Here is a 26,064-nt window from a genome sequence, read left to right on the forward strand (position 1 = left end):
TACAGTAAATACTGCACATCGGACTGCCAGAGCTTGTTAATCTTTTGAGTCACAGCCTCCTTCCCAGCGTTTTAAAATAGCTCAGCTGTTGATGTTTTATCCGCAAAATACATTACGAAGCAAACACTGCTGAGTCACATTTTAAGATATGATGTGACTATTTACAAAGTGAAATACAGTAGAATTAAGTCAGAAATAGTGTCGGACTGATGATCATATAAACTGCTTCACCCAACTCATTGTCATTGTACTTAGGGCTGGGCAATGAAACAATAATGATAATTATCGCAATATAATGTTTCTCGATAACAATATAATAAATGTTCAATATATCATCAATAAATACTTGCTTGAATTCATTTGAATCACAAACAAATTAGCACCTAATTTTTCTATTAAAATATTTTGTTGAAAAAGACAATAGTTTTGAATCTTCTAACTCAGATTTGTGAAGTGATCCACTGTTTGGCATCAAGCGTCACCTTCTGTCCATAAAGAAAAGTTTAACCACATAATTAACCATCTGGTTTCTTCAATTTTCACTCAGGAGCAAAAATCTGCCTTTAAACTTGAAAGAAATAATGATTTGACATTTATCGTGATAATTATCAATATCAAGTGATATGAAATGTTTTTACCGTGATAACATTTTTGGTCACATCGCCCAGCCCTAATTGTACTAGTTAGAACTTCACACTATCTGCCTCTGGCTGCAGATTTGTGGTCCTGTGTGTTCACATGGTGCTGCTCTGCTCCCTTCAGACAATGTGATTTCCAGGAGAAGTCAATTCTTGATTTGTTTCTTCACTGTGACTCGCTCAGCTGTTTCAGACCAATGAGGCCAGTAATGTGGTTATCTGAGAGTGTATTTATTAATCACCACATCACAAGTTCAAGTTAAAAAAACCCAAACAAACTTCGATCTATATTAACCATCACACAGCCCTTTAACACCTTGTGCTTCTGCACATACATTAACCAAAACAGCAGGTGAAGATGCCCACAGTTTGTGCCCCCAAGACCTAATGCATAACGATTGTCATTATACGATTAAAATAGGAATCAATAAGTGAACGTTAGAGCATAAAACAGAGAATGGCATTGAAAAGGAGACATCCCAGAGTCTTTTCACAGATATAAAAGCAAATTTGTTATGACACATCTTTTGACCTCAGTGGTGTTTTTACACTTAAGTGCAAATAGGTGTTATTCTTATATAATGTGTTAGGATCCTAATTATTGTCTGAACAATAAATTACACTTGACAGATGGTTCACATCACTGCTACACACTGAAATTAAATCATTGCCCTACACCTGTGCACAGAGAAAGGGTGGAGCATTACCTATGAGGTCTTGTTTTGTGGGGCCTGTCTTACTCTGATCAAAGTGCAGGGAGACAGAAATGAGCAATATGGGTGTGGTTTTTCCATTTAAAAACTAAACATGGTTTTATGATTTAAAAGCACATTAGTGATGTTGTGCCTTACCCGTGGAGGATTTCCTTCGGTAGGACACACGCCTTTGACACTCATCCTTATTAGAATCACTTGCGTACGTCATCTGTGAAAGAAACCATGTATGGTCAGATTGAACCATGTAAAATATATAACACACGGTGGCGTACTGATTTATACGAACAAAAATCTATTTGGTGTGTCTGCAAAATTAAGTGACTAACTTTGCGCTAGAGCCACAGTCTTAAAGTATGAAATGGATAGCATGGATTCAAGAAATAAATCCTTCATTTAAGACTAACATTTCCTTGACTAAGCAACATAAACTACTGCCAGTCTTGTTGAAGCACCGTGTATATCCTGTTTTTGATGTAATCGTAGCAGAACCTTCTCGTGTTCTGTCTCCCTCTCTTCTTTCCAATTCTCTAAATAAAATAACAGAAGGTCAACAGAAAGTGCACGTCCCGCTGTTTTGAGATAAATAAAACAACAGACTAATTCTCGTTTTGCAACAGGCCTTATACATCTTTCCACTACACTGAATTCATCATAATTACAGCCTACATCATGTCCGTAATGTCCACCCCACCCTTAGTACTTGACTAATACCCTTTATTCTCTCGCTCTTGGCAGATTAAAGAAAAATTAGCCTTCATCCTGTCATTTCCACAACCATGGATACATTGAAGCACTAAAGAGAATTAAAAAAAAAAAAAGAAAAAAAAAATACTGTTATTCATCCAATCAATCCAATTAAATGGACATGGCAGGCATATAGTACAAGGAATAGATAGTTTGATTCAAGTTAATGGTCTCTAAAAGGAGCTTTCTTACTATACTGTAAAACAGAATTACTAAGATTGATTTTATATAAAACCCTTCCATCCATTTCAACGCTTCCTAAACAGAGACAAGAATTAGTGGTGGCGCCTCCATGCCGATTACCTTGTCATCACGGAGGTTAAAAGTCAGCTCCAGGTTTGTGAGGAAGAGGTCGGCGAACTCTGGATACATGTCCAGCACCTCCAGAATCTCCTCCCTCTGAATGGTGTGGAGGTCACAGTAGCTCAGCGCCCGCACGTCTGCACAAGATTTCCCCGGCTTGGCGTACAGGTGTATCATCTCGCCGAAAATGTCGTTCTTGCCTATGAAAGAAACAGGCGGAGGGAGGGCGGCAAGCAATCAAACATAAGTAACCGACCCCTGTAAGCTAATTAAGCTGTAAGCCTTTCCCTTCATCTACTCTTAGAAGTGGCAACTTTAGTGGATATTATTTAATTCAGTTACTGGGAGAACACGTCGGTGGACAATTTGTAGTATAGTATATGATGATCTACAAAGAGGAGGGCCACCTGGAAGAGAGGTACAAGAATGTTAGAGTCTAAAAGGCATCACGGGGATCTAAAAAGGGATTTACACAATGCCAGTCGGCCGGATGGAAGTCACGCAGGCCAAACATTCCTGTCTCCGTTTACTGAGTAATGACCTACATGGGATCGCCGCAGGGTTTACTATGCTCGCTTCAGTGGCGTATGTGTCTGCAGTCAGGGATTATGGTGCCCCAAAGTGTTCAACTTTGCATAAATTAATAAATAATTATGAAATAATTACATGAATAAATTGACTAAAACATGTACATGGAACTACAATTTGTGAAATTACTTTTCTTGAAATCATGGTGCTTGCAGAGATCATGAGCCAATTTAAAAATACTTACATCAAAATTGTGATCATGCTATTACCGTAGGCGTCAGCATTTTCCTGCATCGTGTAATGTAGTGCTATACATGACCACATGACAATGGTGTATAGGCACGACGGTGTGAAAATTGAGCCATCAGCAGTTCTCTTGCTATAGCAGAGAAAATGTGCTGAGCTTTGTGTAACCTACAACTTCAACATCCATGCTTCTTACTCATCATGACCCTATTGTGTCACTGGTTTTTCGCCAGACCTTATTGGCTGTATGAGAAACAAATGCATAGAAGGACACACCGGCCAGCTGCTGGGATGAGAAGAAGAATGGAGAGATGAGATTTACTGTGATAACATTTGGATGCCGTTGATGATGCCAGTGGCTCCTGTCATCAAGCAATGCATCGCACCACACTTCCTTTCTCCCTCTGTCACCGCATTTCTCTCCTGGATTCCTCACTCTGCCCCCTTTCTTTTACTCTCCTTTTCTGTCTCTCCCATCGCTTGTCTTTCCTTTCTACCCCGCCCACTCGTTCCGCTCTCCATCCCTCCCTGCTTCTATTGTCGTCTATCTCTATTTGAAAGCAATCATGCTCTCTTTTTGTCTTTTTTTTTTAACCAACACAGATCCTCTGTTACGCTTGTCCCACCATGTGTCCTCCCCCACTCTTTTCTGTCCTCTCCCGTTATCTGAGGCTCGACTGTGAGGCAGCAGCAATCACAATGTTCTTTGAAGTAAGTTATTCCAACAAACCCAATAGGGATCACAGCTGCCAACCTGCCATATCACAGCACAGCGGAGCTATGTTCATTTAGTCGGTCCTACACATTTACAGTAACAGAGAAGAGTTCAGGCAAAGCTAACCAGGCTGGAATGACAGGACTATCAGACGTGCTCTTCTCTGTTGTTTTTGAAGGGTTTTGGAGCTCAAACACTGTCTCAACAACAGAACTGACAGGACTAATTAGAAATGTTTAGACGTTCTGTGTACAGCAACGCCGACTGAATGTCAGTGTGTTTCTACACTACGAGGGTGCGCTAGATCATATCAGCACTGACATTCCTTGCATCCTCAGACCTGATATCCTACAGCCAGACAAGATAATGAATGCCTTTTTACAAGTCTGTGTGCAGCAGAAGGTATGTAGCGGGCCTAGCTTACAGTAGCTTAAATGGTGAGATCTAATGTCAAGGCGAGGGGGGGGGGGGGCACCCACATGAACCTTGGTAAACTACATAGCCTATTTTTATGCATAAATGTTTCAATGCAATTTGCTGTTCTACATATAGTAAATTAATAAAATTAAACAAACAATTAAAGAGTTTGAGAAGATCTATAGCACTATGTCATATATGAAGGCAATGTAACTCCAGCTCTAGCTTATAGACATAAGAAGGGAATCCATAAGTTTGATTCTGGGCAGGTAGGTAAAATACAAAGTAAATTATACTTCAAAGGAAGATTATGATGTAATATTTGTGTTACATTGATTGGGTTACGGCTTCCTGATGCCTCTACGTCTGGTTGTTGAAAGAGCTCAAAAACATCAGACTTCTTAATTCCTATACAAGTGTTGACACTAACCCCACAATTGAATGCTGATGAACTCATGAGGTCCTAACAAACTACTGAATCACAGAAGCTTTCATGAGGTGCACAGTAGACCCACCCAGGATGGCTACTACAACGTCATCTTTCAGGATTTCAATGGAGCCGCGGGAGACAAAGTAGAGCGCAGTGAGAACGTCTCCGCTGTGGACTAGGGTGTCTCCAGGCGGCGCATGGGTGGTCTTGAACCTCATGGCCAGGGCCCGGAGGCAGCCCTTTGTGGCTCCACGGAACGCCTTACAGCCCTCCAGGAGGACCTTATTGAGGTGGAGGCAGATATCTGCCTGCAGGCACTCTGGGAAACCCTTCAGGACCTGAGAGTGAAACACGGGTTAAAGCAAGACATGATTAGGGTCAGATGTGATGTGGAAGTATTATTTTTAAAAGCAGTCACTGCTTTGATATGCAGAGACTTATAATGTGTGTTGAATTTTGGTTTGGGGTGAAGTTGCAGGTCAAATCGACTGAATTTCCAGAGAGATTTGATACAATTGCCACTTGTGTTCTTTCCTTCTTCTCAAATCCTATTATACCCTGCAGTAGAAATCAGTTAATTTTACTGAGCCTTTCAGCAGCTTTAGCAGCAGATGAGAGACAAGACAGAACATTTAGAGACTGAGAAGCTGCAGATAAGTAACAGCACAAACTCAAAACACAGGTTCAATATTTATTATGTCTTCTCTCTGTTTGTGATACTGTTTATGGCACATCTTTTAGTATTTCACTGCCTTTATGCACTTCGATGATGAAACTACTCTATGAATCATAACATGGTATACGCAAGACCAAAAATTTTGTCTCAAAGAATATCTGTCTATTAAAACGTGTCAAAACTCTTCCCCATAATCTGCTATGTAGTAATAAATAAAAGAACTTGACCCAACCATGATCGGTCAAGGCATTCCTACAAACCTGAGTTAGCCTTAGTGACTGTTTAAAATACAATGAAAAATATTTGGAAAAGTTATTTTAACATTAAATTGAAAAATTTCTATAAATTAAATTTTTTGTGAGGACTTTCTGATGCATAAAAATAGATTTATAGTACACTTACCCTTTAAAGACAAAGATACAGTGACCACTGACAAAACAACTAATGATCCCCGGACAACGTGAACTGACTGTAAAGGATGACATTTTCAAATTTTAACACCATAACAGACACTGGAAAGTGAGGAAAAGGGCTTCGAGGACACATACGGGACAGTTGAAACAAGAAAACACATTTCTTATCTTTGTCATTTACACATAAAATACAATGTGTTAATGACACGAGCACAGCAAAAGAAATGTAGACTGAACTGGTTTTCTGGCTCTGTCAGGATTTTTGTTGCTCGGAACAAAAACTGATCAGTAGATTTGGAAAGGAAAGACTGAACAACATTTGGCAAGCGCAGGTGCCACCGCAGAGCGTGCAGCCAAGCCTCCCACAGTGGGAGGGAAACCTGGCAGTGCCTGGCGAGGCTGTGCCCACTCTCACAGGCGTGATTCACTCTGGTCTCTGGTACCAGATGAACATCATGGGGTTGTGTTTGAATACATAGATTTCATGCAAAAGGGACCTCGAGGCAGGCCATGTGTCTAGTCTAACCGTAATAGACAATTAAGGTGGCCTGTGAGAAACTTTTAGCGTTATCTGTGTCTCCTGCAGTAACTGACATGCATAATTAAATACTGTAAATCCATCTATGATGTGGCATCACAGCAACTGTTTACAGTATGTTCATGTGTTCATGTATGTACAGTAAGTTGTGTAACAGATAAGGCACTGAGGGAACGTGTCCTCTGATAACATGCATGTTTGGGACAACAATTAAACAAATGCTGTGTTATTTTATGTACATAAAGCTAAAGGCTAACAACACTACTAGTATCCGAACACAGCTAGATGAGGCTGTACCACTGAGGAACATTCATATCAACATTAGTTGTGTTAACACATGTACCTCCTGCTCTTACCATAGTGGTGGAGTCATTCCATTTGACATGAGGCAGACATGGAAAAGACAAACTTATGTAAGTACCATGAACAGTATCATGATGAGAAAAAGCCAGAGTTACTGTATGCACAAGCAGTAACTGTGGCTTTCATTCATTTGTGGCTATGACTGAACATTGCACAGTATAATTGGGATGAAAACATTATACTATGTCAGTGACATAGCAAGATTGCTTCACAATGTGTATAGTAAGAGCATATTTTGGGGACAGGGTAGTTGAATCTCAGCAGAAATGGTGTTCAAAACATCAGACTCCCACAAATGACATTGGAAAGAGAGAAGAAGCAACAGAAGAAAGCAACAACAAACTTAAAGTTATGTTTTGTTACCATTGTGAAAACAAAAAAACCCACTTGCCAAATAGAGAAGCCCCCCAATTAAAAAAAAAAAAAAAAAAAAAGACACTGGAACACACACACTTCCTCACTTACCATATTCATGTCGATGCCGTTGGTGTACGTCCAGGCGTGTTGGAAGTACTCCTCCAGCCTCTGCCTCAGTGGGTTTGGGATCTGGTGGAAGCGGATGAACTCTTTGACCCGCAGCATCTGGAGGTGATACCTGGCTGTACCTGAATACAACCTCTGGATGATGGCAGACACGTTCCCAAAGATGCTGGCGTACATTAGAGCTGGGAGAGAAGCCGAACAGGTGACCGTTGAGGCATGGTGGCTAAAGGCTGGTACATTTAAAACTCAGTGGATCTTTCCTTTAAAAAGATCCTGTTTGAGTAAATATTCATATTTAATGGCTTGCAAATGTAAAGTAATGTTCAATAGCTGAAATACTGTGTGTGCTGAGGATTGCTTTCTCATACAACTTTGATAACAGAGGGTTAGAATAATAACAGGATGGAAATACTGTATGTACTCAGCTGCCACTTACATCCAATGAGCATGACGCAGATGGAGAAGATCTTCTCAGAATTGGTGTTGGGGGAGACATTCCCAAAGCCAACACTGGTCAGACTGCTGAAGGTGAAGTAGAGCGCCGTGACATACTTATCTTTGATGGAGGGGCCCGAGCTGGGGTCGCTGTAGTTGTATTTTTTTCCTACAATGAAAACAATAATACAGTGCATTCAAAAGTGACCATTTGGCCATCAAAAGTGAACATAAATCTTACGCCTTTAAAACTTTGTGTGAAAACAACAAGGAGGATCACCTATTGACACCCCCAAGTTGTCCAGCCAGCCGATTTTATGCTCCAGGTAAGGCTTCTCCACGTTCCCAATTGCGTACCAGATGCAGGCCAACCAATGGGCGATGAGGGCAAAGATGCACATGAGCAGCATGAGGACAGCAGCACCGTACTCTGAGTACCGGTCCAGCTTACGGGCGACTCGTACCAACCGGAGGAGACGGGCCGTCTTAAGTAGACCAATCAGAGTGGTGGTCTAGGGTGGAAGACAAGAAATATACAGGATTTAGAATGTGCGTGTGAAATATTTCTATAGGTTGATGTGTGAAATGGTAAAATGTGCCAATATCTGCTCTGCCTCAGGCTTTGTGGGCCTCGGCTGCAGTTGGCTGGTGCATCTGGGGATCGGAAGGCAATCACAGACCACTAGGATGGTATAGGAAGGCTCTTTGAACTTCTGGGCCTCTTTGGGTGTAAGCAGGGATCAGAAAATACCAGACTAATTGGAGTGTGGGTTGTTGTTTCAGGACTACAAGAAAAAACTAAATACTGGATACGATTACCTATTTATACCTCACAGTTTAAACGAAACCACCTCTTTGGTGGAACAACAAGTCATGGAGCCTCAACTAGACACTGTCTTTTTGTAAGGGGGGAAATACTGGTTTAATCTTAAAGTATCGCATAAGTTTATCATGTTTTTAAACCTGTGAAGTATCACATAACTATGTCCGGAAACAAATTTGGAGTATTAAAAAGAAAATTTCTTCCCTCAGAAAAGTAGTGGAGTAGAAGTATAAATTCACATAAAATTGAAATACACAAGTAATGTAACTTAGAAGTTCGTGACTAAATCTAAATCTACTTAGTCACTTTCAACCACTGGTCTCCTCATATTTGTCTGGTCTTCTGTTACTCCCGTCATCTTAAAATGATGCTGGAACCTCTTTGGCTTTTACGTAACATCTAAAGTTAACTGAAAAAAACAAATATCTGATCTAAATAAGCAGTTATGTCCATTCAGAATTTGAAAATGTGACCTTTAATAGTTCCAAAACAGACTTCAGCATGTGTGGGACAGGGACAGAAAATTACAGGAATAATCTCAAGTATGTCTCTAAACATTGAGACAAACCTTTTACCAGCAATCAAAGTGAACAAGTTGTTTGTCGTCTTTCAGCATCTAGGGTTGGGGTCAGGGCCATGAGCTGCTCAGGATTAGAGATTCAAAAACATGTGTAGCTTAGGAATTCTTAATCTTGTTCACACACCACATATACGAGACACAGAGCCTAGACAGTGGATCATTCCTGCTGGTGTAAACAGATCTTTCAAGGTCTCCGCATCCCTTAGCGTCAACACAACTTCACTGACTAAGACATGGCTGCCCGTGCCTCTGCAAATCATGAAAGTCAGTATGGAACTGGCTTTCGGTGGAACAAGCTGGCATGCAAATAAGAGTCTGAGAGAGAGCGGGAGAGTTTGATGATTCATTCACTTGGCTGACGATGAAACGCTATTGAATAACTGCATATGAAGACTGCAAAATTGGCTAAAGAAAACCCCATAAATATTAGCAGCTTGGAACCATTGTCATCTAAGCAGCCCCTCGAAATGTATACGCACAAACAGACTTATATACATTACAACGTACACACTGCCTTCTGTTCTGCTTAATTCAAAGCACTTTAATCCTCCCGTCTCAATTTTCCAGCCTGACTAAATAAACGCAGATTATGAGAGAGGAGTTGGGTAGAGAGGGGCAGCATACAGCCACGACACAAGTCCCGATCTATTAGTGTCGCGCAATTTGTAAACACAATAAGTGAGACTTAGAGAATGCTAAAAAGGTCCCACCACTCCATATCGCGCCTGACAGTTATCCAAATATCCTTGGGGAAATCATTACCCGCAGCCTCCTGCAATAACTGTGCTTCCTCATGTCTATACTTATACTATGCTTCTTGTACAGATGCGAGTAAATATGAGACATGGATTATTATTATTATTATGTAGTAGTAGTAAAAGCAGGAGGGAAGGGGGCTAGTTGATTTTTTTTTTTTGATGCAAGATGATTCATGAAGGAGACTGCATCGCCATCATGGTGAGGAAGACCGCTGTAGCTGCTTCTCATGGGTCTATTAAAGAGCCTCCATCCTCCCAATCTCCTTTGCCATCATTCACTGCTGTGCGTCTTGTCAGCACCATCCTTTCACTGACAACTGAGTAAACAGTGAATGAATCATATATAGAGATAGAAGAGCCCCTAAATTACCCAGTGAATGTCGCCTGAGCACTGCCTTAGGTGTAATGCTGCTGACTATCTGATGACAGATGACATAGCACACGCTGTATGATGTGGCCCACACAGTGTAATGTTGATTAAAATCTGGGATTACATTAAGTCAGAGGCGTTTGGGGCTGAGGAGCGTAGCTAAAGCTCCCATTAGCAACCAGCTGTAAAAAAACATATCCGCCGAATATCCCTCTGGCCATCTGCCGCTGTGGCTTTCCCGGCTCGCTTGGCCACTTTAAAACCCATCTAGGGCTGCAATGTAACCTTTTGACTCTGTGTACAAGGACGCAACATGCTATCAAATATTCAAGGTGTTCTCATATAAAAAGTACTTATAGCAATACACCATCATGTCATGATATTCTTCAATATTAGTGAAACTAGAAGCTGAACATGAATGTATGAAACTGACATTGGATTGACACTGATAAAGTTTAGTCACTGGGCACATTTCAAAATCTTTTGACTTGTTGGGAACATTTTCAGTGTTTTAGTTGATTTAACTTAGATGTTCAGCGTCTAAGTTTTAGTGGCATCATCATGAAATGCAACCAGTGGCTAACGGTGTATTCACATGCTCCTCGGATGGTCCCATTTCTCCGAGTTGTAAAGTCGTTCTTCTGACTTCAGTGTGTGTTCATGTGCTCTTAAGTCGGAATGTGGAGTCAACATGGACGCTACAACAAAGATGCGTTGGATTAACATTATCAGAGCGTGTAAACACACAGACATCTAGTTCACTCACACATGAACAGCAAACTAACAGTTATAACCATATTACAAATTACAATTATGTATATGCAAAACGTGATTTTGCACAGTTCAGAGTTCTGTATACTTCTTTATATACCCATGTATTTCTATTTTTGCAATGAAGACTTAATGCTCTGTCGGCTCTTGTGCTAAATAATAAGTATGAGCCTCCATTTGTCCAAATTTCTCTTCTTACTTCTAATGAACCAGTCTACTATTACTACTATTTGTTCTTTTTCGTACGTATTCAACGTAGTGACGAAACATGCTCTGTAGAGACGTTTGTCCATTTGGGCTACTGTAGAAACATGGTGATGTCCATGTAAGAGGACTCGCTGCTTATAGTTGCCTAAACTTAAACCTGCAGTAACAATGGGGGCAGTGGAAATAAGCTGTTGACACAACTTTGACATATTATCACCACTCCTTTTAGCTCTGTTTTTGGTCTCCACCAACTCAAAAATGAAAAATGTGTGTTTGGTGCTGGGTAAATAGAGTTCATCATGGCAAGCAACACCTTTCCACATACAAAGTCATACAATGCATTGTTAATATGAAAATATTGAAGCTTTAATCATATTAGTGACTCTTACAGCCCATTTGCTGTTAAAATATCTTTATGCTGGAGCAGTCAACAATTTTGCTTTGCTTATTCATGTAATCTAAAAAGAAAACAGTACAGTGTGCAACTATATCATCGTTTGGGTAAAAAAAAAAAAAGTTTAAAAACATCTCTGTCTATTCTGACTGCAGGAGGGCAAAAGTGAGACTGAGGGGGCTGCCTGTTACAATAAACCTGCCTCCACTTTCTTCTTTGTTTAGCACAGCCGTTGCTGCAGGTCTTGCAGCATAATGGAGCTGCAGTGCATTTCTGTATTCTGCTTTAACCAAAGGCAAAAACAACACACATTTTAAAATCTGGCAGAACAAAGAACTTTTTAAAAGGGGGATGGTTAATTAAACAAAGCTACTTTAATTTGCATGAAAAATGTATATAGATTAAATCAGCCATAAAATAGCTTTTTTTGCATGTGGTTCACTTTGAGGTAAAAAAGTTAATTTAAAAGATCCAATCAATAATAAATCACTGACATAATCAACTACTGAACCAAAAAAATACTCATTTTGAAGTAAAATCACCCTGCTCTAAGAGGCCTTTGGGTAAGAACTCTTGGCTTAGTTCAGAGCTATTTGATGTGCACAAATCTACTCTACACTGCCCAGGATTAAATAATATTTGAATTCTGGTTTAGGGCAAATTTTCACACTAAGCCTCCATCATTTGCAATTACCTCAAATTCGAACACGTCCATGTGGACGTGGACATAGTAGGCAAATAATCTCATTTTATCACAACAGGATTTGATATTGATATGATATGAAAATGGTGGAAGAGCTCACATAACTCCTGTAGGTAAATTCAGCACCACACCATTTCTTGCCAGCCCGCCTAGCTGAAATCCCACACTAAGAATCAAAAAACCGTCTCTCACGGGAGATTTCAACCCGCCATGTTTCTAATGTAATCAGCAAAAGAAATCTTAACCTATTGGCGGAGATGGTTTCCAGGCAACAAAGGTGCACTAGATAATGTCTAAAAATAGTCCCCGTCTCTGCACAAAGAGCTAAAATAACACATCTTAAAGAGCTAAAACTGTACATGGATGTGTTATTTTCAGTTTCTGCTGGTGATTAGACGAGCTAAATATGCAACACTTTGTTGTTCTACTCATCCTGTCACTGGACACAAGCTGTGACAGGAACACACATTCTGTCACTGCACCAGTCATCTAGCTGTATGACGAGGACATACATCGTGCCGCCGTGTCGCTCAGCTGTCTGCTCTTTCTTCTCCACCTGCCACTCACTGCCAGCCTCTAGCCATGGACTCCCTCACGGGAACACACACCTAACGGTAAATAATGACTCTGCAAACCAACGGACTGACGTCAGGGCCTCGCTCTCAACACACACATCTGGGATGGTTTTTTGGGTGTTGCATAACAAATCTAGCAACTTCACACATCGATTGTTCTCCTCTGCATCCTTTAGTCCTTCCAACAGCTTAAAACAAAAGCAGTAGGCTAAGTGTCAGAACTTTATCAATCTGCATTTGGAAATGAACTTACTGAAGTCCAAGAATGAAATGAATGTACAATAAGTTTTCCAGCGCAGGCTCATGCTGAGATTTGTATCCTTTGTCGTCAACTTGTTATTGCACTTTCTAAACTGCTCTCTCTGAGCATTAGATTACCTGCTAGGCCATCTCCCTTAGACATAAGTGAACAAAATAGTTTCTCACAGGCAGAGTGGTTAGGGAGGCTGTGATCTTTTTTAACTGATTTGGATTGCCTGAGGGCCTTCCAGTCTGGCTCTGATGAAAAGAGAGCGGAGGCAAGCAGATGTGACAGCCAAGCATCAGATTGGTTTAGTGGTCTCAACATTCGAGAAAACAGCTCAGAAATATGACTGCTGGAGCTGTGGCCTCACGCCACGACACACGAGAGATTCAGCATTGCTGTGTAATAATATAAACAACCAATGCGAAAATTTTTTGTTTGTCTTGTATTGGGCTTCTAAAAAAAAGTAGTATCAAATGCATGTAGGCAAAGTAAACTGTCTCATTCTACTTTATTTTTAAAGCTGTATTTGGCAATAATGCCGGCCACACAGAATAAAGATTGATGAGGGGTTCTTATCAGCTATAATCGACAACAGTAGCCTATCCTGCAGGCCTTTCCTTTATCAATCTGAAGGCAGCAGGTATCTGTTTCATCTGCAGTTTCTAAAAGGAGTGATGTTGCTTGACAGTGTGCTACAATTATTTTCTACAGTTAATTATTCTACAGTTTTATATTTGCAAATCAACAGGCGTGTTGGAGATGGACAAAGTGACCAGTCAAATATAACGGAATTAAACTTAAAAATACAGCATGCAAAAAAATTTACCTCATTTTAAATTCTGCTTTCCTTTTATTTATGGCACTAATGTGGTATTGAACGTCAGATGGTCATTGTAAGGATCATTGTGATGACAAACATAATTGCACGGAAAAGACGATCAGATCTTCACTGCATCCAAAAACAAGAAGCTTCCTCTGATAAAAACTCTCAACCACTGTCAGTGTGTCATGTGGGGGGAGAGCCCTGTATTTAAAGGGGATGAAAGTCATGAATGTCATTGCCATGATTGTCACAGCCTTTAACACGGCCATCTATAATGAATGATAATGTATTCTTTCTGATCCTACCCCTTATCCAGTGCGCCACAGGTGCATGTGATGTGCTGCGCCACAGAGATGCCCAAAACAGAGGCCTTTGCTTATTAGTTAATCTTTGTAATTTCTTGCAAACTCTTGTAACTCAGATCCTATACGGAATTGTATTTAATGCTGTGTGAATTATTGCAAACGTGAGGGTATTTTGTCTCCATAACAGCTTTTCTTGTGAGAAAATCCAAATTGATGGACAGGCTGACTGATTTGTTGATCGAGATTCTAAACGCCCGACCTCTCTACACCTTTATTATATCATTATCCCCAATTCTAGCGCTTTAATAATACGGACTGATAAACCAAGTAACCGATTACCCCCCCCGCAATCTTACCTCATCTGATCCTGAGCCAAAGATGAGCAGGTCAAACGGGATGGCGGCCACCATGTCAATGAGGAACCAGCCTTTAAAGTAGTGGATGGCAATCTTTGCTGGGTGGCTGACCACTTCTTCGTTGATGTTGACATATGTGGTTCTGAAGTTTATAAGGATGTCCACAATGAACATAATGTCCACTATCAGATCCACTACGTTGAGGGGTGAGCAGGAGTAGCCACACTCCCTCCTCCTCTGCTCCTCGATGTCGTTGAGGAGGAAGGCAGCAGAGTACGGAGTGAAAATGGCCGTGTAGATGACCAACAGCAGGATCAGCCAGTCCCACACTGCTTTGAACGGACTGTAGTGAAGGATGGTCCACTTGTCCATGCGTGGCGTTTGGAGCTTGTACTCCGGTAGCACATCTGCACCCAGAGAAAGAACCTGAGGAGGAAGAGATTTTATCAACTTACACCAATGAAATATTATCTAAGTGGAGAATTCATTTTTCTGGTGATAGTACGGTTTGTTATCGGCTCTGCTTTCAACCAAAAGCACTGCTATTTGAGAGAAAAGTGGAATTTAATGGCGTTGCTGCAGGTTTCTGTCTTGCCTTAAAGGAACTCCACTAATTGTGCACATAACGATCAGCTCACACAACAGTAAAACAGTTGTATAATTTATTTCTTTAGCTCTGGAGGAACAAATAACACTGTCAATTGTCGACATCGAAGTAGCAATTTCTGAGAAGAGCCTGTCTTACAAATTGGATTTTAATCCACAGTTTTTGGAACTAAAAGTATCTCAGCTACTTTGATTTTGACAATTCTTTTTTTTTTTTTTAAAACATGTCCCACACCAGTCCCTCTATTTTGTGAAAGTGGAATACTATATCACTTAAGTTCCCCTTCAGGTGCAAAGTTGGTCTTGTAAACAAAGCAAAAATATCCTCAAATTCTCCACTGTGCAGTATTTCTGCATAAAATGCACATTTAGATTAGAATGATGAACAGCAGAAGAATCTATAATATGCCCTGTGGTTCAAGAAAACTAAAATTAAATTCAGTAAAATGTAAATGCAGTTCACTATAAGCCAAATACATAAGCATTTCCATGCCTTTAAGTTGTTGTGCTAGTATGTGGAATTGTATTATGACATGACTGAAGATTAGGTCAAGTAAAGGTCATGTTTGCTGACATGCGAGTAATCTGGCTGCAGGAGTTGAACATCAGCACTAAGACTGTACAACTGTACATACTATACAATCCTAATGCATTTCAACATTATCTCCCAAGTAAAAGAAAACCTTGTATAAAAAGAAGAGGCCTAAATTTCCTCACACCCCAAATACCTCATTCATGTGGTAAGTGGAAAAAAAACTGCTTCTAGTCTAATAATTTAAATTTTAATTATAAATTAATAAAATCTTTCACAAGCCATACAGGAACAGGCTGCTTTGGAGTCATGACTTCATAACCTTGGGAAAATCCTAAAACTACTGCTGTTGTGGGAAAAGATTTTTTGAGACAATATCTGGGAAGTTGTGGATCAGAGCAGAAAATAAAACCGTGTCATGCAAAAAAACACAACACTGACATGTGTGAATTGTCTACAGGAGACAACTTAAAAGAAACAACCTGCGCAAAATCCTCAAGGTGTTCTGCATCAAGGATGGAGGTATAATCTATTCCTGCAAGCCTGGAAGTCATTATCTCTGTTATTGTAGTTACCGTATATACCTGAACAGCTTTTAACATCAATATTACAGCACCGTCATGGACCATTTCGGATAAGAGTCTCAATGACTTGGAGGTAATTATAGGTGCAGGCAGAGGATACATCTATTCATATAAGTGTCTGACACTTTGGCTTTCACTGCTGATTATAGCTCTAAGGAGGAATGCAACGAAAGACAGGCTGGTAAAGTACAGTACATGAGCTGCAAGGACAGAGATAATGAAAGAAAAACTGTAAGTGATTATTTGGGCATCATCGCTTTGTGCATATGCCCCTTTCTCTGCCCCAGTTACCTTCATGACCCTTGTGACTGAGAGGAGAGGGCAGGGGGCCTCAAGGATGATGTATGGCACAAGAAAAGGCTAGAGTGTTAATAATTTAATTGGTTATTAGAAACTCCTGTCCTCTGTGCGATGGGTCAGGGTCAAAGGCTTGGACCCTCTGATATGGGATAACCTTTGGAAATTGATCAGCAACCAAAAGGACACAAAGGAAATGTGTTCTATTATTTACAAGGCTGTCACTTCATTAAATACAGGTGTTTCAAACGCTTGTTTCATTACAGTCACATCTCAATGTGTAACTGCTGTTGACTTCCAAATAACTGGGCTTAGATTTTTATGTTTCTAAATTGATTTCTGTTAGAAAACTGGCTGGCGTAGAAAGAGGTATGAACAAACATACAGAAAAGCTTGCAAATACCCATGACTGTTTTTGGGATTAATGAAATACACCCCATACCAGTCTATGTCGATGTGTTTAAAGTCCTTGCACAAACGCTGTTCTGCCATCATGCAGTTTATGATCAATAGTGATGATACAAACAAGATGGTAATTCTGCACTACACTAACACCGCTCAGCATGCATAGATACGTTACCCCTTGGCCTGCTAGCAAGCCTGGCAGAATGACAGCTCTGGATTAACGTGTTGAAGCCAATCTGTTTCTAAATAAAAGATCCCATCTTAATTATTTAACCTACCTACTGTAGCTATGTGCACTTGGCGCAAATGAACTCTCGTGGGATAATGGAAGGCTCGTTCTGTGTTTGGCTTAGCTTCAAACGATATGCAAATGAGCATTAGCTTTCTACCCTTCTCCGGTTCATTTTGGTCTGCGCTGTCAGGGCTGGGGTATTATTTATAAAGGAGGATTGTTGTTTCATGTTTCTGTGGCAAATCACATGGCTTCCATCATTAAAAATGATGATGATTCAGCTTCAGATAACCCTAAGTTTAAAATGAGACATTAATGAAAAGTTGTGGGCATGTAAGACTCGTGTGTACTTGAGCTGCATGCACTGATTCGTTCACAATGTGAGAAACAGCTTGAGAGCTGAAAGTCTGCTTCCTTGAGTCTTAGTTGACCGGCTTCCTGGGTGAACCCTCCATCTGCCTGTGGTAGCTATGAGGCAGCCAAGGCCAGGAGAGAGCGTGTCTGTTCAGACGCCTTGATTGTGACTTAAAATGAACTCAGAGGGGTCCGGAGTTGGTTTCAAGACATCTGCTGCTGCTTTGTGCGCCTCACTGTCAGGTGTATGGGGAAGTGTTTACAGAGCTAAACTGTGGAAAGAAGGGGATATGGAGCAATCCCCCCATGACTTATTTATCTACGACTTGTTACTATAATAATTCTAATGCTTATCAGCATGCTGTAAGCAAAACACAGACAACAAAATGCGTTGAACACCATATGCTCAGTCATAGAAGGAGCAAGAGGGGAGGGGCGCTGAAGAAACACGCATTTGACCGCTAATTTCCAGGCGGATCAGTCATTGTAAACACAAACCGGACACAACATTGCGACAGTATTTTAAAATGAACACTGAGTGACATGACGAGCGAGCGAGAGAGCGAGAGCGAGTCATGAAATGCGATTAGTTTTGTAATCTGTAATCCCAGTTTTGACTACTACCTACTGGAGTCAAAACTGGGATTACAGATATGTGGTAGCATTTTTTACCACTGGCACATCAGTGTTAGTAATACACCTGTTTTGTGAACACACCCTTCAACAAAGCAGAAGTTACACTGTAAGGTCCTCTAAGGTGCCACATGTTAAAAGTCCATTCAAACCACATGAACAAGCCTGGTTTCCCTGCTGCTTAATAACTTTGACTTTAGTGCTGGATGGAGAGGTCAGTGTGATGCACTGTGGTCTGCTCTGTCTCTGCCTCTGGCTTAGTCTAGGCTTTTAGCCGAAGTTGCCTTGAGTCCAAACAGGGGCCAATTTCTGTGCCCTCTATCTCTTACACCATTAATGCAAAACTGAGACCTAATCTGTGGTTTGGGGCAGCTTCGGCCTACTCCTGGGAATACATTAACTCACAGTCCCTGTCTTCTCTGTGCTGCATCTCAGCCCTGGCAGGGAAGGTGAGAATGACCCTCTAACCCCCGACCGTAACTCTAGAAAAATGCCCTGAGACCTGGACACTGTCTGGCAGTAGTAAGAGTATCCCTGATTATTCGCCACCAGTGACAGACATATCAGACCGTTTGAGTTCCAATTAATCACCCTCAGGCACACATTGGACAAGTGGGGGGAGGCAGACCGGCCGGGGGTGTGGATGACTTCATCAGCTGCTCAATGTGTGCAAGGGTGATTTGTGATGATAGTAAATGATATTATGATGAACATTACTATTGAATTCCAATGTCTCTTAGCTCCAGTCTGCACAACCACAGACAGTGAAATGACTGGTGGTTTGAATTATTAATAATAAAAGCAAACTATACGTGCCCACTGCTGTTTTCAAGTTTTAGTCTCAGGCAACAGCAAAGTATCCAATATGACCATGACAGAGAACTTTGTAACAGATGGGTGGATGATGGATTATATACAACACTGACAACAACAATACGAGCTAGACTGATATATATTAACTTCTTCCCCAAAAAACAACAAAACCTGCCACAGGACAGAGAAGGGATCCCTGTTGTGTGTAAAGAACAGACCAACATATTGAAATTACAATAAGGTAAATCCAGATTACAAAATTGCAGAGTAATTGGAAAAGACATGTCAGCAACGAAGTGCTAAACTAGGTTTGAGATAATTTAGAAACATTGAAAAGTTGTTGAGACCTGATCCAAAACAGACCCGTGGATACCCTGCCTAATCCCAGACAGCATAAATTAATTCTAAAAAAACCCCAAACAAAACAGACCCGAAGGGGTCTGAAGGGGACCCAAGCACAGAGAATACCCAACCCGCATAGAGTTGAGGATAATTAGACCCAATTAAATGTGGCTGACCTGATCAGACGCTAACAGAGAGAGAACACCTGCAGCAGCATGATGATCAATCATTTAACCCATGGTCGAAAATAGCAGCAATATAATCATGGCCTTATTGCACAATTATAAAGTGAGAGAAACTAATTCCAAAAATACTTTTTTTTACTACTTGTTCATATTGTCTCAATCCGTCTATATTGTTTGTGTGTGTGTTCTGTGTGTGTTCTGTGTGCGTTCTGTGTGCGTTCTCTATACTGTAGCCTGTGTCTGGATTTTATAATTGTATTATTGTATAAGTAGGCACATTGCGAGCAATGCACAACCAGAGTCAAATTCCTCATGTGTACACATACCAAGCAATAAAAGCGGATTCTAATATGCCTCACCGAATCTTTTATATAAATAATTGAAGTCTTTCACCTCCTGCACCAAAAATATTCTGATGTTCTTTTTCTAACCAGTTTAAATTTTCACCAAAATATCTGATTTCTTTTCTAACCAGTTTAATATCTGTGATTCAAATTCCAAAAAGTAATTAATTTCATGTCATTTAACAGCATCATTTTTATACACAATATTATAAAGAGTATGTTCTACACCTGCACTATATGAAAAGTGCTCTGAGATAACCTGATTCAGTGCTGTATAAATAAAATTGATTTGCTAAAATATTTTCTTAGCAGTGATGACATACCATGTGACCAGAGCTGATAGTTCGTAAACTGTTGGATTCAGATCCACTCACATATTGACACACAAGACCCGCTGCAGTAAAACCAGACCCCACATTAGACATTAGAGCAGGCATCGGCAAATAAGTCTGGCATCGGGCCAAAGTTTTTTCAAGTCTTAACATGGCGGGCCAGAACATAGTCAAATCATTTCAAATCCTTATTCACCTATGTGTAGGTCAGTAGGCGCGGGATTCCCGTTAGGAGGATTATGTGATCGATCCCAACATACGGCAGATATTTTTTCTCCCTTGTTCAACAAACGGATTATACTTTTGCACATGCTCACAATAAAGCATGTGCTGCAGTGTGTGTGTGTCCCGGCGTTTGATCCGCCTTTGTAAACCCATGGATGCTTATTTTCATTTCCCTGAGGAAATTCAGGGGAATCCAATCACACCATTACTGGCAGCTTTTTAGATGTGTGTCAAGCACGCGAGAGACTCTGAAAAGTTCTAAAAGGACATTTAAAAGTAAAAGCTCTCAATAAACTTGACAAAGCTGCAAAACAAAAAAAAACAAAAACGTTCTCCTGCTTTTATTTTGGAGGCACAATGCAGAGATTTAAGGCCCACACAACTGGAAAACACTCAGTCTCAAGTGAGTTTTCACAAATTCATAAACTTTTCACTGGTTTTTGTGGAGAGCCCCACTTGGTTAGCATCTTACCTGCGTGACTTTGTCGGTGACATTGTGTGTGCGGTCTTTGACCTTTGGGGCGATGATAGTTTTCTCAGAGGAAGGAGGGGAGGGGCACTTCTTCTCATTGTTCACCTCAGAGAAGTTGAGCGTGATGAGGGGAATCTTGTTGATGGTGCTGTACCTGTTAAGGTTGGAGTCGGAGGTGGAGCCGAGCAGGCTGGATTTGATCTGGATGAGCGGCCCTGAAAGAGAAAGCAACAGAGTGGGGGTGTTATCTTTAAAAGTCACCTCATCTTATAGTGCCATTGGGCTATTTTAGATTTAATAGGCGTTCTGAATCATGGACATCAGAGAACAGTCTAGTGTTTATTTGTAACCGCTGTGACATGGGTAGTGAGCATGGAGCGGCCCTTACTTTTGGAGTGAGTTCAACCAAGACACAACACAGAGAATACAACAGATGCTGAAATACAAACTCTACACCCTCTGATTGACCTGTCTGTCTAGGATGATCAGGCCTTTTATAGTTACTTATTAAAAGTTAATTAATGAAGTACACTGCTGGTGAAAGAAAAGAATGATTCAATGCACAAACAATGCAACTTCACACAGTTAGGCAAACTATCTGTCTGATGGAGCCTGGACATAACCGGTGTGTGTTGAATTAACAAAATGTTCCGCCATCAAACTACGCAATGTTCTCTACACATTCACAGCATAAGAAAAGCAGACTCTCTGAATTAAAGTCCCTGCCTTCTTGTTAAAGCATTAAACACTGCAACAATATGTGACAGCACTGTGACACACACAGACATGTGGCCCAATGAGGGTGATAAAAAGTGAAAAAGACAAAATTGCTGATTCAGCCGTGTGATCCAGCAGAGGAAGGTTGCACTATTTCCCCCTCTCTTTTCACAAAGTACAGTACAGTGATTGAGAGTCAAGGACAGAGAAACAGACAGCTGAGGATGAGATACTGCATGCAGAGCTTCAATACATGCCACAGCAAGGATACATCAGTGCAATCATAAAAAATAACTTCAAAAAAGGAAAAGCGGAAGCCATACCGCCAGCCATCCAGGAGCGAGACACTGGCAAACCAGGAGAGAGAAGAAACAGGGGGTAGAGGGTAAAGTGGGAATATGGAAGGGTGGTTGGATTGCAGGGTCAGTAGTCATGGCTATAAACATCATTACTTAAAATATACACATAAGGGCATTTATCAGGAAATAGAGCACCTTGGCAGCTCTATGAGTAAACCTTTATAAGATTGAAATGTTCATACTTTGATGCCATTTCAAAACATCTACTTTCATTTATACTTTAATTTTAGGAACTCCTCATTTGATCCTTTACCTAATTAAACATTAATGCATTAAGTCACGATCTGTGTCAGAGAGATAATGTTGTGAAACGCATGCAGCATAAGCACTGCTACAGTTCTGTTTAAATTATTCAGTTCCGCAATTTAAATTATTACGGGGAAAAAGGACGGGGTGAGTCAGGACCTTTTTCATTCACTAACACATGGCAACAAGGAACCAGAGGTTGCACAAAAGAATACAGAGGTTACAGACAGTCGGAGGTATCATCTTGGAAAGTTTCATTGATTTTCTTCAATGAACAAAAGTAGGAGAGATTTAATGTGTTGCTTCATGCAAGCGCGTGCAGAGGTCAGTTGTTTTTTGTTTTGTTTTTTCCCCTTTTTAAACTGAGCCTCCCCCTGGGTGACTGGCTAGGTTTAGCAGGTTGTGTGCACTGAGACTGAAAACGCATGCAACAAGCAGGCATTGTGCAGCATGTAGTATCTAATAGATGTGCTAAAACTTAACAGATCAAGATGCAGCAGGCTGCCGTTTGTTACCTTTAATATTGCGACCATTGTCTGTGATGGCAGCAACACAGCGTTGGAGAAGAAAGAAAAAGGGGAGTGGAGGTGAGAAGAGTTTCTGGTTTTCTATGATGACAAATGAGGGCTGGCATTAAACCCCGCTACCGGCCCTGTGAACAATTCATTACTGTGAAGTAGACGTATTACTGTGTCAGCCACTTGGAACTATTTGAATGAGGATTGTAGATAAGGGGATGGGGGTAGACTGATTGGCCTGGAGGAAAGAGGGCCAGTCTGGGGCACTTCTACCCTCAACCAAATGAGGGCCAAAAGGCTAATGAGTGATTTAGACTGCTGGGAAGATCAATAGCACATGGTATATATGGTGACTCACTATAATACTGATTAACAGACTGGCACGCCACATCTCACATTTCCTATTTTGGGACCACAGGGACTTTGGTAATTAATATAGCCAAATTACAGTCAATGCTTGTCACGACCAATAAAGTCCTTCACACAAGGACTTTATTTTTGTGAAATACAATATTTGGGACCACGTCTGATTCTCTTCTTAGCTGACATCACTTGGCAAGTTCTGGTTTTGTTAGAGCAGTGGTTGCCAACCACCCACTATCGGGGGTCAAATGTTAATTTTTAAACTTTTATTTTAAAGATCCCTTCCGGGCATGTTGGGGGAGATATACAAAATAAATAAAAATGACATCAGCTCCTTCTTCATCATTGAAAAATTCATTCTCATGAGTATGCAAATAAGTTTAATTTTCTAAGTGTAGCTACTTCACTGAAAAATCCATTCGTATGAATATGCAAATATGTTTCATCTTAAAAGTTTAACTACTTTACTGAAGTCCATTCTCAGTGTGCAAGTACTAGAGGCTTCAAGTTTCCATATCACATTTGTGTAAGTTGCGTATTGGACCACAGTTGGCCAAAACGAGATTTGAGGAGAGCATAGAAAAAAAACAAATTTGCCCTTCAGGAGATGAATGTAAAAACAGCTTTCTAGTGTCAAACTCTGCTCAAACCTCCAAGTGACATAACAATAATACATTTTTGAGTGGATGGGGTCTTAAATTAGATAAACTACAGGAATACCAACTACGACCAAGGAGTGGGACACAGATAGAGGTATTTGTTTGAAATTCAAAGCTGCTTTACAGCATGCATTAAGTGTATAGTATAGTAGAGCAGGAGATTCCTACCTTCACTGGCATGTCTGTCCCTGAACGCCATCTTGGAGTTTGACCCAAAGCCTTCCATGTCATGTACGGAGGAGGCTCTGCGAATACTGCACACACTCTCTCTGGAGGCGGTTGGAGTGAGGCCCGGGATTGACGGAGTTGCAATAAGTGTGTCCTCCTGGCTCTGGTTTTGGGTCTGGGCAATGGCCTGGTCCAGGTACGTCCGGTCCCAGGGGCCCTTGGGCGATGAGTGGTCCAAAGGCCCGGACACAGGGGTGGAGCAATGGCTGGGGCCGATGAGGGCGCGGGTGTCGTTAGCGTAGGAGGGACTGCAGCTCTCGCGGGTGGCGGGAAGTTGGTAGTCGCGCGTAGCCACAGAGCCGTCGCTGTGGCGAGGGGAGTCCACCATGACAGCATCGGGGTCTTCCTGGGGCAGGGACTGCTTGCTGATGCCCAGAAGAGGTAAGGCCGGGAAACGGAAGCGAAAGAATCTCCCTTTCCCTAAGAGAGAGCGATGAGAACGAGACAGTGTCACAGTGAATCTATTACTGTCATATTATTCCATACTAATAGCCCATTTGACAACATTTTATGCTGATCAATAACACTTTGTATGAAGTGCCTTAGCTATCAACGGCCTTAGAAGTTCTGTTTATATATGTGATACCAATTGCGCTAAGTATCAGAGTACTAGACTAGCGTGAAAGTTATCTGACACCAAAAACAGTGTGCTGTAGTTTTAATGAGCCAGTGGGATCTACATAACCCCCACTGACCTTGTGTTGTGTTTTTAAGGTCTTTGTAGCAGAACTTGCTTGCAGTTTTCAACATCCCTGCTGATATCTCGTACTTGTTTGCCAATAGCACTGAAAAGCCTGCCAATGCAGCTATCTTATAAAGACACTGGCAGATCAAAACAAATGCCCGTTCTACTTCAGGCAATAGTTCAATCTTCAATTTCCGTCAATTATTCATGGAGGAGGACATTTGCTGAAATATTAGAATGGCAGAAGTGTGTTCAGGAGTCAGTCCTATAAAGGATTATATGCAGGATTTTAATGAGCTTCCTGGGGAGACAAAGGAGAATGTAACACAGACAAAGTGACATTTAGGGTGCTGCTGTCATAACAGTAGGTAGTTAGGGAATGTTATGCATGAAAAAGGCAAAGAAACATAAAAACAGAGTTGAGTTTAGTGTGAAGTCTGTTAAAAAAAAGCATATAGGATATACACCACACACACTTCAGAAATAGGACATTTAATTGCATCTAACAATATCTGCAAACATGTCATGAGAGAGAGAGAGAGACACGCTAACAGGATTTCACATATGGGCCGCAAACTGTAGCCTGCATGTTGTGAATCATTTAGTCGCCTGAACATATGCCATACATCAGAACGCCATCTCAGTCCTTGAAAAGCGAGTCTTACCGCCATGAGGCCTAGTGTAAACCAAGTCCTTTCATAAAAGCATTAAAAGAAAGGATGAGCAGACCTGAGTTTATGAAACAACCACCTCACACCACATCATTATGTCCCTTTTGCACACTGAGCAAACGACAGCACATTATATTTGACACACCCCATTCAACTCCAATCTCTATCTGCAAAGAGTGGAACAGCTATGGATGTATTCAGAAACACAATAGGTGGTAAAATTGAAAATAAAATTAATGTTTGAGGTTCAGTGGGGAGCAGCATGCATCTTTATCTTCCTCATTTCTCCTTCTGGGTGAGACGGAGAGAAAAACTAATTTTAGACACCATTCTCCATGTCTGCTTTGGTGAGTGTAGTGTGTTTAAATTAAATCCCAAGCCAGATACTGATGACGCCAGAAATTATAATTTGCATTTAACTGGTGATTCCGAGCTGGGGCTGAAGCTAGTGCTAAACATCTGTTGTGCAGTATGAGCTAAACAAGTCATTCATTTTAACGAAGATGAAGCGGTGTTGTTGCTTCTGCAAAAAGATTCATGAACAAAGTTCTGTTTCATCCGAGCTAGGTGCTATGAGGCAGTTAAGATTGCTGATCAAAAATACCATCCGATTCATCAGTCTGAAGCCAATCACTAAACAGCACACCGAATTTATATTCCAAAGAGTCTGCACAATAGAGCAAAACCTTGTTCAGTGGGGCTGTC

General features: G+C 40.9%; 1 protein-coding gene across 1 annotated transcript in view; it reads right to left on the reverse strand.

Moving 5' to 3' along the window:
• kcnh7 (potassium channel, voltage gated eag related subfamily H, member 7) overlaps positions 1-26,064 on the reverse strand; it is a 67,932-nt gene that overhangs the window by 13,859 nt on the left and 28,009 nt on the right. Inside the window, exons 4-12 of the mRNA XM_046053589.1 lie at positions 23,944-24,423; positions 20,914-21,128; positions 14,558-14,983; positions 7,926-8,157; positions 7,647-7,814; positions 7,193-7,392; positions 4,823-5,075; positions 2,402-2,601; positions 1,490-1,562 (exon numbers count right to left, since the gene is read on the reverse strand). Of these exons, the coding sequence (XP_045909545.1) occupies positions 1,490-1,562; positions 2,402-2,601; positions 4,823-5,075; positions 7,193-7,392; positions 7,647-7,814; positions 7,926-8,157; positions 14,558-14,983; positions 20,914-21,128; positions 23,944-24,423 (2,247 nt within the window). The remainder of the gene's footprint in view (positions 1-1,489; positions 1,563-2,401; positions 2,602-4,822; positions 5,076-7,192; positions 7,393-7,646; positions 7,815-7,925; positions 8,158-14,557; positions 14,984-20,913; positions 21,129-23,943; positions 24,424-26,064) is intronic.

Source organism: Micropterus dolomieu, linkage group LG01 (genome assembly GCF_021292245.1).
Source record: "Micropterus dolomieu isolate WLL.071019.BEF.003 ecotype Adirondacks linkage group LG01, ASM2129224v1, whole genome shotgun sequence".
Classification (NCBI taxonomy): domain Eukaryota; kingdom Metazoa; phylum Chordata; class Actinopteri; order Centrarchiformes; family Centrarchidae; genus Micropterus; species Micropterus dolomieu.